The 20,003-nt window shown below is 34.5% G+C and overlaps 2 protein-coding genes and 1 long non-coding RNA gene across 3 annotated transcripts in view; 2 read left to right on the top strand and 1 right to left on the bottom strand.

Annotated features, from left to right (window-relative positions):
* The window catches only part of LOC130050159 (uncharacterized), a 19,403-nt gene extending 17,184 nt beyond the window's left edge, over positions 1 to 2,219 (top strand). The window contains exons 2-3 of the long non-coding RNA XR_008798567.1: positions 796 to 896; positions 2,074 to 2,219. This is a non-coding gene — a long non-coding RNA (uncharacterized LOC130050159). The remainder of the gene's footprint in view (positions 1 to 795; positions 897 to 2,073) is intronic.
* On the bottom strand, positions 1,987 to 10,031 carry LOC125660134 (sulfotransferase 1B1-like). Its single transcript, XM_056149286.1, has 6 exons — positions 9,830 to 10,031; positions 4,740 to 4,966; positions 3,680 to 3,809; positions 3,161 to 3,255; positions 2,763 to 2,940; positions 1,987 to 2,130 (listed from the first exon to the last, which is right to left on the bottom strand). The coding sequence occupies exons 1-6, from the start codon at positions 9,975 to 9,977 to the stop codon at positions 2,018 to 2,020; spliced, it is 891 nt and encodes a 296-aa protein (XP_056005261.1). The 5' UTR covers positions 9,978 to 10,031; the 3' UTR covers positions 1,987 to 2,017.
* Positions 6,171 to 20,003, top strand: LOC125657778 (uncharacterized). The gene is made up of 12 exons (XM_056149283.1): positions 6,171 to 6,273; positions 10,557 to 11,036; positions 11,151 to 11,246; positions 13,272 to 13,498; positions 14,345 to 14,537; positions 14,799 to 14,887; positions 15,052 to 15,253; positions 15,451 to 15,708; positions 15,858 to 15,956; positions 16,286 to 16,524; positions 18,158 to 18,365; positions 18,485 to 20,003. Exons 2-12 carry the CDS (start codon positions 10,568 to 10,570, stop codon positions 18,589 to 18,591), a joined length of 2,187 nt encoding a protein of 728 aa, XP_056005258.1. The 5' UTR covers positions 6,171 to 6,273; positions 10,557 to 10,567; the 3' UTR covers positions 18,592 to 20,003.

The following is a 20,003-nucleotide window of genomic DNA, read 5'->3' as shown; positions in this document are numbered from 1 at the left end:
CGTTATGGTTACACTTTTAAGTCAGACAAATAGTTTGAAAATGGTACATGTATGTTGTAAATGCGGGGGTCTTTGACGTTTTACGTTACAAATGTCGCGTCACATTCACCTATATTGTCGTAAAATCTGGGAGTATTTGACGTGACGTTAAATTCGGCTGCTTTGTCGTAGAACACTGGATTTTCTTCTCCATATCTGCCTTAGAAAAGACTCTAGGCATTTATTTTTAACTATTTTTCTTCAAATTCAGATCAATTTTCAAAATGCGCTTCGCCGTTTCACATGAGCTTCAAATTTCGGCAGCAATTTTCCGCACATTCCTCCGGCGGTCCAAGTCTATTAATGTCGTCACTCTTTTTAGCAAGGAAAGGACACCGTACATGTACACATCTACCAATCTGCCAACCAGATCTTTTATCATATTTTCTTGTGCCACTTTAAAAACACGAGTTCATAATTACGTTTTCATCCTGCTTGTGTCGTCAATTTATGAGTCGGGGTGTTCCCAAGATTTTCACAACCTTTAAAAATAACTGATGGATTTTGAATGTTTTCTAATGATGTCATGATAAACAATAAATCAGGCACAGAATATAAATTTTTCAAAGCATCTCTTCTCCCGCCGTTTACAACATTGGTTCTTTGATAACTGTACATAAATTCAAAATTTTTAAATATTATCAAGTATAATTTTGAATCATATCTATTGAAAAAAAAAAGTTATAGAGGAATTCCACGAACTTTTGGGTCAGCCATTGTGTATACAATTTATGCCTGCTCTTATTGGAATTTCAGGGTCCTCCGGTGGAAAAAAGCTTGCGACCTTGAAATAACCTTGACACAAAAGCAAGAAAGGCGACACCCTCTCTCTCTCTGTGTGTGTGCGTCAAAGAAATGTATGTATTCTATAGTTGTTGCATATAAAATATCAAATTTCAACATGTCCAATGAATATGAGAAGAATCCATTCTTTCGGTGGAAAAAGGAACGTTTAATGTTGATCGAAGTCTTTTCAATATTCCATTGTGCTGCACAGAACGCTATTGGAAGCAATTGGACGTCCGGGCTTTCTTTCACGTCCATTGGTTACATGTATAAGATACTGAGAAGTATGAATTGTCGATGTGATTCAGTCCACTTACAAAAATTTAATTGATCTTCGGGATTACATTACTAAATTCGTGTAACATGTTGTCAAACGCATCCTCGATCTGAAAATTTTCTGTTTTCAATAAATGTTAAAATTCACGTATTTCAAATATCTATACGGTTATGATCATCTTTATGTATATATAAATCTATATAACTCGGGCAACACTTGATGTATCAAAAGTGTAGAAGGATAAGAAATTTCTGAGATTTTTTTAAAAAGTTTAGTTTAAAAATATCATATTCAATAATCTAAACTTCCGAGTTTTTAAAAAGTGATATTTTAAATTTAAAAAAAATAAAATAAAATACGAAGCTTCTAAACATGATTAAGAAATTTAGCAATTTAGAATCTTAATTAAAAAAAACCCAACTCATTAATTTCACATTTCAAAACTGGTTTAGGTTAATTGACCTTTTGATGAAAACAAGTATAAACAAATTATGGCGTTTGACAAAACTTTTCAAAAAAAAAATAAATTAAATATTTTTAATAGTATATTGTTCAGAATGATTATCATGACAGGTACATATGACATTGCGTATATAAATTGTGATGTTACGCATATTGTACATGTACGTGCATATATTCTACTAGTAAAGGAAAAACATGTTTGTAATCGATACAATGTCATATTCATCTAACTGAACGTATCCATCCCTTTCTGTCACGTGATATCACGTAAAGTAAATAATCATATTTGAATTGACAAGGTATTATTTGACTTTTATTCAATAGTATTTATTACATTTTTGGAAGTACTCATTTCTTATAACTGAAATATCATTAAATGATATAGTTCATTAATCAAATTCTATCAAATTTAAACACTAAACATCGTTACATAGATTTTTATTGAACAATGCTCTATATATAGTATTGAAACGGTACGTTGATTCCCTCCATTTTCTCGCTGTACACAGAATCGAAATACTCCGCTTGCTCTGCAGTGAAGAGGCTTTTCCAGTCTCCCACCACGCCTGAAACGACAAAGAGTGCACTACAGGGGTGGATCCAGGAGTTTTTGAAAAGGGGTTCTACCATTAATTTTGGTTTTCAAAAGCGTGTGTGTGTGTGTGTGTGTGGGTGTGTGTGTGTGTGGGGGGGGGGGGGGGGGGGGGGACCCCACCCCCGGAATGCGTAATTTTCACCTTTAAGCAAAACTTATTTGTATTGAATCTAATATCAAGCTACTAACATTGTGTATGTATACTGAACAGTTTTGATGGTCAGATATAATATAATACCAAACTAATCGACTTGTCGTTATGTTTTGTTTTACGCACGCGCACTCGAACACTCCAATAACTACATGCATGTATCTATATTGAGTGTACATAAAATTCCCATTTTAAATGAATTTTGGGTTAATTATTTGTAGGTTATGTAAAAAAATAGTTACATTTCCAATGTTTTTGCATTTGATATCTCTACAAATTGTAATCAAAGGCGAATGTTTTATTCAATACAAATTGAGACAACAGGCCACAAGCCTAAAACATCCTCTCTAGGAATATTTTGCTGATTTTGGCATTATTGTGACGTCATTAATATTTATATCCCGCGTTTTTTAATATACTACTTTCATGTATGCTCATCTAAATAGATGTACCTTTACGTAACAATGGCGAAATTTCCCTGTCAATGGAATATACGTCGTGGTGGTTTGTCATCGGATTAGTGCGCATGTTCTCAAAGCTGCAGTGGTCGGCTATCCTCGCCACCATTTCTTCTGTCACGTTGCTTTTACCGATAAAGTCGCTTATCTTCCTAATTTCACTTTTCAGATCCTAATGAAAAGTAAACACCCAGCAATCATAGATTGTCATGTTGTGTATGGGCCAATGTAGTTAAGATTTGATGTTAGATCCGCTAGTATATTCGCTACTGTGATCAACATGAGCGGATTAAAAGATCAAGTTTTCAATTAGATTGATATGGGCGTAAATTGCATTAAATTAATAAATGTCATCCACATGTGAAGTTCAAAATAAGTTCGATAACTCTAACCTTTTTCATATCCTCGTAAAATAGAATAAGAACATCGGAGTTATCTTTCTTACTCCACCAACCTTTAGTAAAGTCAAACCAGGAACCGTGATCAACTGCGAGGAAAGAAACAATATTAAAGATTGTCGTGACGTGATAAAGAAAAATAGAATTAATCTTAGCTTTTTAGGAATTTTGAAAAATTGTAGCATTTCATGTTAGTCTAAATTTATATGGATGAGACTTCACACTGGGGATTTTCCGTCTAACACATTATATATTCAAGTAGTGCACTGATTGATTAAGAAATTGATTTTTAAGAAATAATTGCCGATCTGGAAATGCATTTCAAAGCCTGAAGTTTTCTTTAAAAAAAAAAGTAGAATAAGATAATTTACAAAGTAAATAATTCAGAAGATAACGTTATATGATAACTACAAAGTAAATAATTCAGAAGATAACGTTATATGATAACTACAAAGTAAATAATTCTGAAGGATACCTAGAGTAATTTATAAAGTCAATAAATCAGAAGGATACCATGCCCATTTAAAAACATTTCAAGGAACTCCGACCAGCTTCCCTGGAAGTTTCCGAAGGACGAACTGGACCGGTAGAAGTGGAAATAGGACACACACAGATCTTTGGGATTCCGGAACAGGACCAACTTCTGTTGATAAAAATAAAACCAAGGTAATAATGACTGCATTGCATGCAAATATTTTATTTTCTACAAAGAAAGATAAAGTGTTCCAACTCTAGATAAGGTCAATTTGTCTCCCCTGTATTTGAAAGGAAAAAATGACCCCCAGCACACACCTAGAAAAAAAAAAAGATTTGTAATTTCAAATGAATTCAATTCATTGACATACAGTCAAGATAAGTTAAAATAGAAAAGCAAAATTAAAAGTTTTGTCTTTTAATCTATTTTTACCCCCGTTTTATCAGTTTATTGTTTTGAATAAGATAAAAATGTAGATTCAGAATGTGTAATGTAAAGTTAGGATAGGTGAGTCTTCTTCATCCTTACTCCAGCCCCTTCCTCTCCTTCTACTTTTCTATCTGTCCACCCTTCTATTCTAATCTCTTCTCCCTTCTCTCATTTCTCCGGTCTTGTCTCAGTTTTAATATAATAATATACCATTTAATGTCTTCATGAAAGTACGATGATTTTGAATGGCTGAAAAATCTGCATCAAAGAAAACCTGATTTTGACTTCATGTTGTGTATTGATACGTCGTATGAATTTGAAAACAAAGAAATAATCTTTTATTATCTAAACTCGATTTTTTTAAATATTGAAATGATAATTATAGATGATAAGAAATGAATCTTATAATTCTTTTCTTGATGGTGGTATCATAGGGAGAAATGGAAGAAAAACCTTTTCAAAAGTTTTCCTTCCAATTTTCCCTATGATACATGTACCCGCATCAAGAAAAGAATTCAAAGATACATTTCTTAGATCAACATGTGGGATATGTATCAAAGGAGCAAATTCTTTTTAAAAAATATTAGCAGGAGTTCGTAGTCACATATTTTTTCCAAGAATTAACTGGAACAAACTGATCATAACTGAAATGGAATGATTGAAATTTACCTTACATTTGGTCTGAAACATCCTCGAAGGGACCAAATCTACAGGTAGATGAGTTTTTATGACCCTGGGGGAGGTCAGAGACTCCGCTATCTCCAGACCCACTTCATTTAGCACCAGGTCCTTGAATTCAAGAAATGGAGACCGGAAATAAACTTGCTGTCCCTTTGCCTTTCCTACGTTTCCGTCGTTTACAATCAGCCATGCAACTTCCTGTAGCCAAGTGGTTCCTGCAAATTTTTTTAGGATTCTCCGTTCCTTATTTAGAAAGTGTTCAGTTTCAAGAAGTAAAGAAAGGTCATCTTATGAATCATTGAATAGAAAACACGTTAAATTACTGAAATAAAACATATAGTAATAATTTGTGATTTTATCGATTTCTACAATTAGGCTAGTGCATGTAGATCGGAGTTCCCCACGGCAGTCATAATCATACAATACTATGTCATTTATCAAATTATTAATAGTTAGATATAATCAGTGGACACGTGCTAGTGTGATTTAGATCTTCATTTAAAGGGACTGGTTCACGTTTTTGAATATTTTTTCACTATATTTTAAGTTAACATTACATGTAGCTTAAAGTTGATAACCAAAATTTGGACCTTATAATATTTCAGCCTTTTAGACTCTTATATGAATAAGACTCGAGCCTTGCAAACTATTGAAATATTTTGAAATTTAAAGGATCCATATTTTGCAGACACAACTTTAACTTTTAAATGGCACATTGTATCTTAAGAATACCTGAACTTGCGATATGTATCTTAAACTTAGATCGATAACTAGATACATTTTCAAAACTTTGTAAAAATAACATACCTCAATCTTTGTTTACACCAATAATAAACTCTCTTCTGCCATAATATACATGTATAACCTTAATTTTTTGCAAAACTTTTTAAACACACAAAATAATAAATTTTGATTATTAAAAGTGGAAAGCAAAATTACATATAACCTGAATTTTTTTGTAAAACCTTTTAAACACACAAGAAAATAAATTTTGATCATTAAAAGTGAAAAGCAAAATGGGTGTGGGGGGGGGGGGGATGTGAAGTGTCGTGACTCAGTACCTTTAAGATTAATTTGATAAGACATGCACGGGTATAATTTTGTTACATGCAATAATACCAATATGTTTTCGTACATGCTCGATATATAAATCTTATGAATAAATGTATGGTTTTTCATTATAACTAGTATACCAACTCGTTAAATATGCACATCATTGCTTTGAAGTGTTACAAAAAGGCCTTATCTAATACTATATAGGTTGCTTGTAGTTTATATTTGATATTAGTAGCAGGAGATATCATACTATGAGATATAAAACAAAAATTCGAGTCGCTTATAAAATAAAAACAAAAACCCAAATCTTTATAACAAACTGAAAATAGCCTCTGGAAATCCCCATTCAGTGTAAATCCTTTCGTTCTATTTTTAGATATAGAAAATCCTCAAGCCTGATCTCATACCATGACAATTTTCGGTTTTGCGCAATTTTCTGAATTCTAGAAAATTTTGAGGATATAAGGTAAGTTATTTAATGATGCTCATAGATAGTTGACCGTTCTTAACTGTGTCACCTCAGGTGGGGTATGTTTTTAGAGGGGAAACGGTAACCTGTACTGACCTACATAGCATTATGCAAGCAATTCTTTTATGTTTATGACCTGGAAAATATAAATCGATTGAGAATTTTACATGTAGGATGCCAGTATGATTGATTATTGTATAGCATCATCTGGCATTAAAAAAAACCTTACCTTTCAATGACCCAGTTATTTATAAGTATTAAGTCGAACTGAAATTAAGTGTATGAACTTCATTAGTAGTTTGAATGAAGGAAGTATTGATTGGTGTCCTTATTGTAAATATAATGCAGTAGATTTAGATGCAGTTGATCAGGAAATAATTGAAGATTTATTTGGTGAATGTAATGAAATTCATAGGTAACTGCTACTTAATGTTTAGTTTTTCAAAACAAAATGGTAATTATCTATAAGTTTAGAGTAAATAAATGTCGGTTTAATGAAGGATGTTATATAAAGTGTGAAAATTATAATAAAGCGTAAAAATTATAATAAAGCATGGAAATTATGATAACGCGTAAAAATTATAATAAAGCGTGGAAATTATGATAAAGCGTAAAAATTATAATAAAGCGTGGAAATTATGATAAAGCGTAAAAATTATAATAAAGCGTGGAAATTATGATAAAGTCTAAAAATTATAATAAAGCGTGGAAATTATGATAAAGCGTAAAAATTATAATAAAGCGTGAAAATTATAATAAAGCTAAAAATAACTGGCGTACCAAATACTTGTAATAAAAATATCTTCAAAAAGTGCCATAAAACGGACATACAGGAATAAGTTATTGGCTAAAATTAGAAACCCCTAAAGTACGTACTTAAGTCATTTTGGTCGATTATCGATGAAATATAGAGTCATTGAAAACCAAGTGAGTCTTGACTTTTTTCCCCCAAAATTTCAAAACTTTGAATTTTGATTACGTGGAGATGATTCTGGAGATTGTGAAATTGATAATATTTCTAATTTAAGTACTGATTTGAATAGAGATACAACACATGTACACTTTTATATATATATATATATATAAAAAAAAACAAAAAACATTTGGAAATTAGCTATTTATACAGTATATTAGGGGGATTCCAACATGCATCTATCTACAGACCTCCGTGACTAGTATGATATGTAAAGTCAGGGAAACAAAACTCCACATTTTTGGTCACTGATAAAACATCTTATTTAAGCATCAGTGTGGATTTCAGCCTGATGACTCAACTGTCAACCAGTTAGTCGATATTTACAAAATAATTGTTTCAAACCTAGATAAAGGTAAGGAAGTAAGATATATTTTCTGTGACATTTCAAAGGCTTTGAATAGAGTGTGATATAAAGGTCTTATACACAAGCTATACCTTATGGAATCTCTAGTAATGTTGTTCAGTGGGTTGAACAATTTCTTACAGACAGAAAACAAAGGGTAGTTAGAGATGGGTTGGTCTTCCCTTACTGAAACAAGTGCAGGGGTACCCCAAGGCTCTGCCTTTGGCCTTTTCCTATTCCTATCGATCCCGCGTAGATCCGGGATAGAATAGGTCCTCAGTACCCCCTTGCTTTTAGTAAAAAGCGACTAAATGAAGCGGTCCTTTGGATGGAACCTCAAAAACCGAGCCCCCGTGTCACACCAGAGGTAGCGCGATAGTAGAGATCCCTCCTGCTCAGAGGTCGTAAGCGCCGAGCACAGGCCTAAGCAGCCCTTCACCGGCAATGGTGACGTATCCATATGAGTGAAAAATTCTCGAGAGGGACGTTAAGCAATATACAATGAATCAATGAATCTATTTCTTATTGTATATATTGCTGATAAGTGATAATCTCCGTAATTATATAAGGCTGTTTACAGACGACACTTCTCTGTATGCTATCATTGAAGATATCTGGCAAAAAAATCCCCCTTAATCAGCGACCTACAATTTATACAAAACTGGGCATATGTTATAACTGTAAATGCAATTTTTTAAAGAAAAATTATAATTCCTGCTATAATATTTGGCAATTATGTCCTGTAATCATCACATCATTGTGATCTGTTTTGGCTTTTGGGAAAGAATTGGCAATGGTTAAGAAGAGAAAATATCTCTTTTAATATATAATTTTTTTTTTACTAAAGCTTAAGGAGCACAATTTATGGATCAATTCAAACAAAATTGGTAATCCAATTTATGGGGCTTTCTCTTCATAAAATCCTTGAAATTTGTGTTACAGAGTGAGCCTTACCTTGCTCACGTTTAAAAAAAGGGGGGGGGGATAAAAAACAACAACAAAAAGAAAACAATAATTTAAACTCATAACTATTCTTGTTTCAATTATCAATATTACTTATTAGCACTATACCTCGTGACTTCTCACCGAGGTGGCGATATTTCATTTAAATTTCGGCTAACGAGACGGGTAGATACGCCAAATGTGAATAGAATATTAGAATCAGATCAGGGAGATAATGCTGTATGCCAAGGGCTTTTTAATGAAAAAAGAAACCATTTTAGAAATTTACCACTCTTTTATCAGTATGACAGTTCTTTGCTTTTGCTCTAGCTCAAACAAAGGCTGATTGTGATGGGCAAATTAACCCATGCATAGATTAAGGAAGTACACGCCCCTAAAAAGTTAAAAAAAAAAAAAAGAACATAAATTTGCAAATACATGTATTCGTAATGACATAATTAAATGCGATACTATACATTATAGTTTATGTCAACATATTTTTGTGTCTGCTAAAACAAATAATTTAACTTAACTAATTAAACTTAATGTGTAATGCTTGTAAAAGCACATACACATGTCCTTTACAATATATACTGTCTAACTGTTTTTGATAAACGTTATTGGAAACGATTCATCGACCCCATTAACGTTCGCCATTTTCCCCCCACTGTTCGGAGATTAAATTGACAAAGAACTGCAGTGTAGTTGATATAACTTTGTTTAAGATGCGAAAATACAAGATATATTGTCTAATGAATACTACTCTAGTGTTTAATCCCTTGAACGCTTTCTTCATCCGCCATCATTAGCCGAAAGTGACGTAACATTATGCGTAGTGCATGATACGTTGGAGGTCACAGAATACCAGTCTGCGAATTATAGCTCTTTTATTTTTTGTCTAGAAAGCAAAACTTAGCCTAGCAGTGGAATTATCTGTTCATTCATAAAATAAGGAAAATGACTGAACAGAAGATATGTTCAAAAGTGAAGCTAAGATATGAGCAATTTTATCATGCCTAGGCCCAGATTTTTTGATAACAAAATAACGTGTCTCATCGCTAAAATAAAGAAATATAGTGTATAATCGTCATTTAAAAAGGACATAAATAGCTCACATATAAATAAAATTAACATTACGTTGCTTTCAGTATACGTGGTTTACCAAAAGTTAAATTAAACAAAATCTTGAGAAAAAAAATGTTTAAATGAATGAAATTAACGTACATGTATATACACATATCAGCCCTGTATGTTGAAACATTACGGTAATTTGACGATAACGTAACAAGTACCTGCTTTGGGATACGTAACAATAAAAATGTCATCATCTCTGACTTCAAAATCTAGCACAGCATCCAGCACTTCCGGTGGAGTGTAACCAAAAAATAGACGCCCTTTGTAGATGTGCTCCCCCGGTAAAACATGCCTACACTTCTCCATTTTCTCAAACAACTACTTCTTATTTGTGTACATGTAACAGCAAAACTCGCGATCTGCGATCTATCAATAATGGTTGGCTTGCGAAGAATTTGTCAATAAGTCTTTCAGTAGGGAATTTCTGTCGGTAAAAGTATGATTCTTTCAGTCATTGCAGATATTGCTCCAAAATGGACCTCTTATCACAGTTCAAAGCGTTTTCGCCAATACCATCACCAACATTGACAATTCTCCGCAATATTTCCCCGTTTTCTGCTCAGTGGCAATGAAAAAAAAGTCAATAGACTTTATAAATGGTCTTAGTAATGGATAATTCTGCAAACATGTTAAGGGTATTTGGAGGTAAATCTCAATTAGCAATATGTCTCAAGTTGCCAAATCTGTCAATGTTACATGTGAAATGCATTTAAGCGCTTAATACTAATATCATTGATCATCATTAGCTAATATACTTCATGTGAAGAGACAAGTAGATATTTCAGTAACATCTAATGGTGCAATTCTGTATCAACTATAATATAAAAGGAATCCCAATGAAGAAATTGCTGGGAATTAAACTAACTATATAATTTTCTTTACCAGGGTATTGCATAATGGCAGGAGCCCGAGAGCCTGGTGACGACTCGGGAGACGAAGAATATGATTGGATGAAAACCGGTGACAGTGACGTCACTATATTTTTCAACCCGGACGACGAATATAGAATTGCCAAAACTATTTTAGCCGATTTAGATCGAGAAAAAATTATCTACATACGGCCAGGCTTTTCTATCCCACTGGGAGCTCAAAAATACAAAAACATTGCAAAAGCTATTAAGAAGAGTAGAAAAACCCTTCTGATCTTATCAGAAAGTGCTAAACAAGTTGACTTTTCCTTGGAGACCTATCTTGCGTTAGAAGAATGTCTGCAGAACGGTCGTCTTTCACTGATGGTGCTGTTGATCGACGGGATGACCGTTGAAGATTTACCAGAAATCCCCTTTCTTCAACAAGCATCTCATATGGTTCTAGTTGACAATTATCACGAGCGCTGTATGGAGACAATATGTCGGACACTGAAAAGTACGCATTCCTCATTTTGTACATATTCCACCTGAAGGATTAGATTTTTGATCTTGTATGTTATGGTATCTGAGTGAAACCTCTAACGTATAGTATATTATGTAAATTATACAGGAGATGTACAGCTAAATCAGCTTCTACCGGCGGGGAACTTTGCAGTGGGAATGGCCTGGTCACATTTTGCTGGATATTTAAAACAGATATTACCAGGTATCCTTTCTTTATTCATTTTGACAGCGTATCACGGACTATATAGGGAATATACTAGAAGGTTAGATTTTTGTCACCGTGAATTAAGTAGCGAGTAGCTTACAAACACGGTATACAAGGTTATTTTCGCCCCGTGTTATTTTCGCCTTTACGCTTGCAGACAGTTTTACCCCGTTTTAAATTCTTTAAGTTAATAGGTTACCAAACACTAGTAATACTTGTTGCAATGCCTCAGTGGTTAAATAGTTTCCTTCGTGACGAGGGGGTTCGAGTCCCGCTCGTACCCTGGCAGGGTCAAACTTATAACAGGTCTTGCCTCACCAGATAATTGTTACGCATAAAAACCGGACCGCATAATCCGTTTCCATTCGCATGCGTTTCTCGTCCGTTCCTTATTCGTCGGATTCAATACTTATTCAGTGAAAGATGAAGATAACGAACAGTGATGAATCTCATAACTCCTCGGTGAAGTCCGTTCAGTCCGATGGAAAGTTTTGAGAATGAGAACATGGATCTGAAATCACTGAACTGAATCTGTCCAGCGCACAGTAACAGTGGGTAAGGATGCGTTTTGTTCGGATCTCCTACGAGTCTCGTTCTGTGCTTAACCGATTGTTTTCCGTTGATGTCAGTTGGGCTATTGCCCCAGCTATATTTTAACAACGACCGGACAAGACACGGTTAAAGCGGATGCGCTCTGGACCACATCTACTGTTTGAAGGCCGTTTGAAAGCCATTTGGTCAGTTTCTCATGCTTTGCGTTTTCGTTTTACCTGATGACAAGTATCCATTCCTCAATCGGTGAAATCCATGCAATGATCGTTGCTTGTCCGGTAACTGTACGGTTATTACTGTAGGTTCTTAAATACACGCGAAGAATATATCATCGCGTGATTTGACGGGAGATATCACTCGTGAAATAAAATTGCTCGCTTTTTATTTTCTGTTGCTAAAATACATGTAAAACCTTGATGAACAGGCGAAGCACGAATTCATGTTCACGCGATTTGACGTATAGCAGTCATTTTGCCATATTAAGAACTCGCGTAAAATAAAGAATCTACATTATCCGTTTTATGCTCTCCATATACTGATAATGAGGGCCAAAACAGCTGCAGGAACGTCTCTTACCAACGGTCAATCACTAGACTGCATTCCGTGAGACATCAGTTTATATTACCCGGTACGCACGGGCCATTGATCCGTGACGACTGTTCCCTTGTCAAATGCTCGACATTCAGAAGCAGAGTCGCGGGTCTTTCTGATAAAATCTTAGAAACCGAGATCCCGTGTCACGACAGGCGTTGATAGAATAAAAATCCTATCACTGCTACGACCCTGAGCATCATGCATAGCTCTAAAAACATTCGTAGGTTTAATGAAAATTAGTAAATAGATAGATAAAAAAAAAAGTCAATCAAATGCTGTTAAGTTTTACAGTTTTACTATATTATATCTCATCTGTTGCCATATATTTTTGGTTTTCGTTTTATTTGATACACATCAAACGAACATTACGTCCACGTGTTTTTGACCCCCTTTACTCACTCTTGCTTATCTATAGAAAGATATACTTCATTCTAATCGACCTAACAACACATCATATTCCAAGCCTTTCCATCAATCCATAAGTTTGCAAGAATATGAACAGACAATAATAACATTTTCTACTGCAAATCAGATCTGTAATATACGGTGAATAGATGTTCGTGTTTTAAGAGATAGATTGCAGTTACTTTACATGTGACTGTAAATATTTGTGTCCATGTTTTTGTTATTTTGAAGTTTTCATTCATTAGTATTTTATTCTTTTCATGTGGATGAAAATAGAAATAACTGAGGAGTAGTGCAATGTCGTCAGTGAGAGCTATCTTAATTGATAAAAATAAATACCACACGGAAATTAGGGAAGTCACTATTCAAAAACTCGCGGAAATGAAATGTATTCAATGAAATACTACTATAGCTAGTAATTTGTGAATGCGGAGATACGTTGATGAAACCAACCATTATCTTTTTTTTTAGAACTTGCGCAAAGCATAAAGAAGTCCGATACTTTTCAAAACAACTTGGGTAGAATGTCGACTGTGTTTTTTATGCTGTGTCCAACGAGTGCAACAGGGCCACGAAACATTGCAGACATAGATCCAAACATAACGAAAGAAGGGGCAATTGAGTTGGTCATAAACAAGAGACCATATAATCCAACAATCTATAAAGTGAAAGGGAGAAATAAAGAGGGCAGAGATGAGGTAAGAAATTCAAAATAAAGTTTTTAAACACCTTGTCCGAATTCCAGGAAAAATAACACCTATGACATCGGCGAGGAGTTGCATCGTTGAAGTAGCTCTTAAAAGGACTGATTCACGATTTCCCCCAAAATCATGTTTTTCATTTTTAATGATCAATATCTACTGTTTAATGTGTTTAAAAGGTTTCACGAAAAAGTAAGGTTGTACATTATCACAGAAGCTCATTTTAGAGAGTTTATTATTTGTTTTGTAAACAAAGATTACGATATGTTATTGTTCACGATATTTTCAAAAGAAATGGATATCAATTTAAGTTTATTACATGTATATCTATCGTATTTCAAGCATTCTGTAGGTAAAATGTGTCATTTAAAGTCGAAATTTGTGACTATGCAAAATTAAGATGTTTTATATTATAAAATTAATATTTTACTGGTTTGTTTGATGACATAAAAAGACTCGAGTCTTTGTTCACATAACACTGAGTTAAGGTTGAACTATAGCTTTTATTCTTCCATTCAGAATTTAAAAAATTTGGCTATCAACATTAAATGAATTATATCTTTAATGTTCAACATCAAAAATGAAAAAATAAATAAAATGAAAATATAACCCAACAATCTATAAGGTGAAAGGGAGAAATAAAGAGGACAAAAAAAGAAATTCAAAATTAAGTTTTTAAACACCATTTCCAAATTCCAGATTTTGTTTAGACCTATAACATCGGCGGGGAGTTGGATCGATGAAGTAGCTCATAAAATTACGAAAGTTTTCCATTCTCCTCAATCTCAGACCCCAACACGTCATCATAATTCAACGTAACTTGATGAACAATTATATTTGTAGGAGTACTTTTGCTGTGCTGAGTACCCTAGTGCACTTTGCGCTCTTGGGTTGATTGCAGATGAAGCACTCAATCTTCTCACACCCCAACAACGCAGGACGGAAGTAGAAAGGTTCAAGTATAAACTAGAGGAGATACTGAACCACTCAAGAAATGCGGAATGCTACGGAAGAGCGAAAGTCCTTATGTTTGACGGTTTGTTTGGTTTATCTAGTGATTCGTCATCTGATAAACTTATAAATTCTATTCTGCTCATACTACAACCTAATAGAGTATTTTCGTTAAATGCTACACTTTTGTAATGCCCCGAAATATTTGGATTTATCCACCATGAAAAGATGAAACAAAACAAAAGACGGTTTGAAGAATCTTGTGACTAACGCGACATGTTTTATGTTGAAACTTACTAGCACTTCTCCAATGCAAATGAAACTTACTAACACCTGTTTAATTCAGATGAAGGCAAAGGGCAGGAAAATACTCCATCCCATGTTCTCTTCAATGGAGTCAGAAATGCAATAGAAGAAACTATGTTAAAGCCACTGGTATTTAATTTTGTACTGACAGTTGAGCTATAAAGAAGATGAATTTGAGAATCATAAGAAACATAGCCTGTAGGCGTATGATTTCACTAAGCACACTTAGTACAGTATAACAGAAGTGAACATTGGTGGTACTAGTACCTTCAGAGGGTCATTTCTCATTTCAGAGCGAGAGACCACCGAGTCGCTTTGATCAAGTACAGTCGTCCTGTCCTATTGATGTATGCTTTCTGTACAGTGACACAGAAAACCGCGGCTCTATCTCTGTCCGCAGTAGCCCGGATGATAGAACTGTAAACCAAATTAGAACTTACCTTGAAGACAGAAAAGTACGTTGTTCCATCGCAAGACCACCAAACGATGCTATGGGTAAGTCAGTATATGTATCTAAACAGATTGTTGGCTTCTCTTTGAATACCACTAGTGTTAGTTTTTTTTTAAAACTTAAATGTAAATTCTTAACGGATCGAGCGATCATGTAAATATCAAGTCGCGTGATACGTAGCATAATTTATCCTTGTCATCGAATCGCCAGTTTGACAATGAATATATGATGATAATTTTAGGGGTGATAGAAGATCGAGTCAAAGAAGCCAAGTGGGTGTGTTGTTTGATATCCAAGGACACTATCAGGAAGAGGGGGTACATCGAGTTTTGGTTGGCAGCATTACTGAGCAAATGTATCGAGGAAAATCATTTGAAAATAGTAATATTACTGAAAAACGTTGATAGTTCATATATACCAAACTTCATTCGGTGGGTGACATATATAGACATTTTTAACGAGCCCTCATATGAAGAAAGGATATTTGAGATCATAAAAGGTAAGTTAACTAATAAACGATGTCTATTTTTGCAAACCCTCGGCACTAATTAAAACAAAATTAGAACGTTCATTCCCATGGATATATGAATGATGAATGTTATTTGAAAGATGTTGTACATGTTTAATATGTGATTGTGATATCTATAGGCGATGTGGTGTCCCTGAGATCTCAGGTGCCCGCCGGTAACGTTGCCTTTGGTTTGGCGTGGGCGTTTCATGTGAATTACCTTAGACATGTACTGCCAGGTATGGAAATGTCCAGCAGTGATAAGCTCGACCAATTCATTATTACTGTTTTCCGTTGTGATGAAAAAGAAAATGCCAGTTTCAACTTTGAATAATCAAATTTTATTTGTAACACGCAATTTGATTGGCTGAACACACTGAAAAAATTAGTTTATATTGTATATAATGTAACTTGTTATGAGGACGCGCCCCCTTGGTAACTGCTTCGCGGATTATAAAGCGTAAACAGCACTAAGTTACATTATATCGTATAACGCAGGTCAAAATTAGATTCATTCCTTAAATATTTTGTCATCTAATAAGGAATTGAATCATTACCCGTCTTTCAGATTTCAACGAACGGTTGGAGCTTAGAATGGAAGAAGATGATATTAGAAAATCAACAGCAATTAAGAAAAAATATCGACTTTCCAAAATTCTTTTAGAGTTTGTTCCAAAATCTTGTGAATTTAAACCTTTACTGACTATGGCTGACGACAGAATACAAGGACCATTTGAAGTGAAACCTATTGCTAAGGACATAGCCGGAACAAGACGAGTGTTTCCGTGCAAACTTTATAGAATAGAGGTTAGATGCATGTACTTCTCAGTTATAGAATATTCAGCATCACTTTATCTTATTTCAGACTGCCTTTCTATCTTTTTTCCCTTCTTTCATCATTATCTTTGAGTCATATAAAAAAACACGTGCGACCCGCAGTGTTCTCCTGGTAGGATCTTGCAAATAAATTTTATCAGCTGATTAAGTGAAAATGTCACTCGATGGTTTTATCCGCAAAGTACGTTGGGATCTCAAACTGAGGATCATGGGTCATAGTGCTTACTGTAAAAGTGGTTATTTACGTGTGGAGGATGGATATACCTTGTATATTGTTTAATGTCCCTTTCGAGAACTTTTCATGTATATGGAGACGTCATCATTGCCGGTGAAGGGCTGGAAAATTTAGGCCTATATTCGCAATGAAGGATGTTTATTGTGCCACACCTGCTGTGACACGGGACCTCGGTTTTTGCGGTCGCATCCAAAAGATCGCCCCATTTAGTCGCCTCTTACGATAAACAAGGGGTACTGGGGACCTATAACAACCTGGATCCCCGTGAGATCGCGTGTGGAAATTTACATTAATTACGCGGTCACGTAATAAGTGCGTAAATTTCCCCTATGCGTATAGTTATAAATATTTGATATAATATATATTATATTCAGTTACCACGTACCCCCCCCCCCCCAACGTATAATGCTGGACGTGGAAAAACGCGTACTGTACTTGGGTAACTTTACTGATCATAAAATAAAAAATTAAACGTCTAGGGCAGAAATATTTCAAAGATTGTATCACTGTTCGTTATCTTCGCCTTTCATTGTGCAAGTACGGTACATGAATAAGGATATCATTTTGACGAATTGAACCATTGTAATTCTTGAAAAGATTTTAAGATGAAATTGTGAAAGTGAAATCGGCTTCATGCCATGCGTCAGTCTTGAAGAAGAATTGAATTACGTTATAGATGGATACTTGCATACGAATCTGACAAATTGAAGACCTTCTAGAGAAACTTCTTAAAACCCATTGTATATTCCTATGCAATATCCTATATCCCTATAATGACTTGATTGAAAGACATTTTGAATTTACTAGGTAAAAGCAAATACCATATCTTTAACACATGTGAATCTTGTTGGTGTTGTGTTGAAAATTTAGTATTTACCACTATACACAGTAAATTCAAAATAAATTCAAAACATGACATTTTGTTAAGCATACCCTCGGGGTTCTAAAAAAGAAGTAAAATTGTTGAAAGTTTGACAACACCGACACCAGCGGCGGATACATTTCTATAAAGAACCGATGGAATGTTGGTTGATTGATTGACTTACGTCATATCGACACGGGACCTCCGTTTTTTAAGGTCATGTCCGAAAGATTCGTGATTCTCAATTCTAAATGCGAAGAAGCAATTACTACGTACATGTACATATGTATGTTGATGTCTTAGGTTTGACGAGGCCACTGCACGAGCGGGGCTCGAGCTCACGACCTCCTGGTTACGAACACTATACACTGAACTACCGCGACGGTGTCATTGGAATGTGATAAAATCTGGTGTACTCGTACTTGAATACACAGTTAGCAGACTGGCTATTCGCAAATGCTTTCTCTGTATCTGATTTGTTTTTCTGGACGATTTTTATTTTACAGGGAGAAAACTGTGATTACTACTTCGCAGGAGAGATGTTAACACCAATTAAAGCTCTGGCTGAGATGCAGAAATCAATGATAGCGGGACTCTCTAAAAATCAAATGTACGAACAATGTGATGCATTGGTAGAACAGCTTACGGCCATCTTGAATTCGCCGGCAACACGTGATGATATGCAGAAAAAATGTAAATGCATTAAATACAACGGTGAGTTAAATATGAAGAAAATATTGTGACTGATCATCATCATGCAGTGATTTTATTAGCACCTCAACTGATAATAAAACTCTCACTGATATGATTTGTATTTGTCTTTCATGATTTAGATTCTGAGCGGAAGTTAGCTGACGTCATTATGGACGAAATAGACAACCAACAAAGCCGCGATTATCTAGAAAAGTACGGTGAATGGTTAAGGAAACAAGGAGATTAGCAGTGGCATATTTAGAAACATAAAACATGTATATAGAGAAAAGAAAGCAATTATTTGTTGTTATCTATTTATTTTATTATGTATAAAAATAAATAAATGTACAATAACACATATATGTAACCTGAAAAACCTCAAACCCATGCCATGAGCCCCAGACGCCCAGCCTCCACTCAATACACTGGAGCTTCCAGACGCCCAGCCCAGGGATCTCCACTCAATACACTGGAGCCTCCAGACACCCAGTCCAGAGATCTCCACTTAAAACACCGAAGCCCCAGACGCCCAACGTGTTGGATAAATCCCGTCACTGACTAGTTAATGGATATCTCGATATAAAATTTTACGAATATCTGCATATATAAAACTATTGTGATATACATTGTAAATGTAATACCGGACTTTTAACGTAACCTCCATCTGATAATGTGATTTAAAATTGTATTGTTTTTAATCGAGATAAGAATATTAATCACTTCAGTTATTTGTCTCTATTGCTTTCAGGCATATTACAAAAAAATTTTATTCGATTTTTGACTACAAACTATGTAAACAATCCATGACTGTATAATCTGATGGTATAGTAGTGACAGTCTACGGTGAGAGTGTCGAAAGTTAATAGTGAAAGATCAATATTATTTACCCACGGCTGAATTCATCTTTCTTCTCATCATCCAAGGTAAACCCATCGTTAGATATGTGAATTAGAAACGATCAGTCCGAGCTCTTCAAGATTGGCTAATTTGTTGTAGTGAGATAACAGCAATGATCCTATATAGGATAAGTATAACAGAGAATCCAAAATAACCACATACACCAGACTGTCGCATCAAAAGTCATTGTTATATATATATATATATATATATATATATATATATATATATATATAATCCAAATAGAAAGAGTTGATATCACACAGTCAAAATAATTCAATAAAAAAGCAGGAAAATATACAGTTCCAAAATATTTTAGACTGCCATTTTGGAACTGTATATTTTCCTGCTTTTTTATTGAATGATATATATATATATATATATATATATATATATATATGTGTGTGTGTGTGTGTGTGTATCTGTGTGAATAAATAGCGTTAATGTTTATTTGTGTACATCCCCTTGAGGGCTTTCAGCGACACCAGTAAAGTGATACCATATTTATTTGCCCAACTGTCTATTTTGTATTGCTTGTAGCAGTTATGAGATTGAAGACTGTTAGTTATCTTCACCGTTCTAAATGATTGCAGGCAGCTCTGTTTAGATATTTCATCCTGTGTTGTAGGGATCACATTTTATTTTATTTAATCATACCTATGTGATACATATGATGTCCCCCCAAGTCATTCTGGTCCCCACTAATTTAGTCTGTTATATAATGGCGTAAATTTCAAAGTAAATGACTTTTTTCAATCCACA

Source organism: Ostrea edulis, chromosome 9 (genome assembly GCF_947568905.1).
Source record: "Ostrea edulis chromosome 9, xbOstEdul1.1, whole genome shotgun sequence".
In the NCBI taxonomy this organism is placed as follows: Eukaryota; Metazoa; Mollusca; class Bivalvia; order Ostreida; family Ostreidae; genus Ostrea; species Ostrea edulis.
Note: the sequence above shows the minus strand (reverse complement) of the source record. Positions and strands in the feature narration are given on the sequence as shown.

Excerpts from the sequence above, each read along its gene's own strand:
- LOC125660134 (XM_056149286.1), bottom strand. The coding sequence starts at position 9,977 with ATGGAGAAGTGTAGGCATGTTTTACCGGGGGAGCACATCTACAAAGGG. Across the intron at positions 4,967-9,829 it reads TGTTACGTATCCCAAAGCAG|GAACCACTTGGCTACAGGAA; the intron begins GTACTTGTTACG and ends AAAAATTTGCAG. Across the intron at positions 3,256-3,679 it reads AATGTTTTTAAATGGGCATG|TTGATCACGGTTCCTGGTTT; the intron begins GTATCCTTCTGA and ends CTTTCCTCGCAG.
- LOC125657778 (XM_056149283.1), top strand. The coding sequence starts at position 10,568 with ATGGCAGGAGCCCGAGAGCCTGGTGACGACTCGGGAGACGAAGAATAT. Across the intron at positions 11,037-11,150 it reads AATATGTCGGACACTGAAAA|GAGATGTACAGCTAAATCAG; the intron begins GTACGCATTCCT and ends TAAATTATACAG. Across the intron at positions 11,247-13,271 it reads TTTAAAACAGATATTACCAG|AACTTGCGCAAAGCATAAAG; the intron begins GTATCCTTTCTT and ends CTTTTTTTTTAG.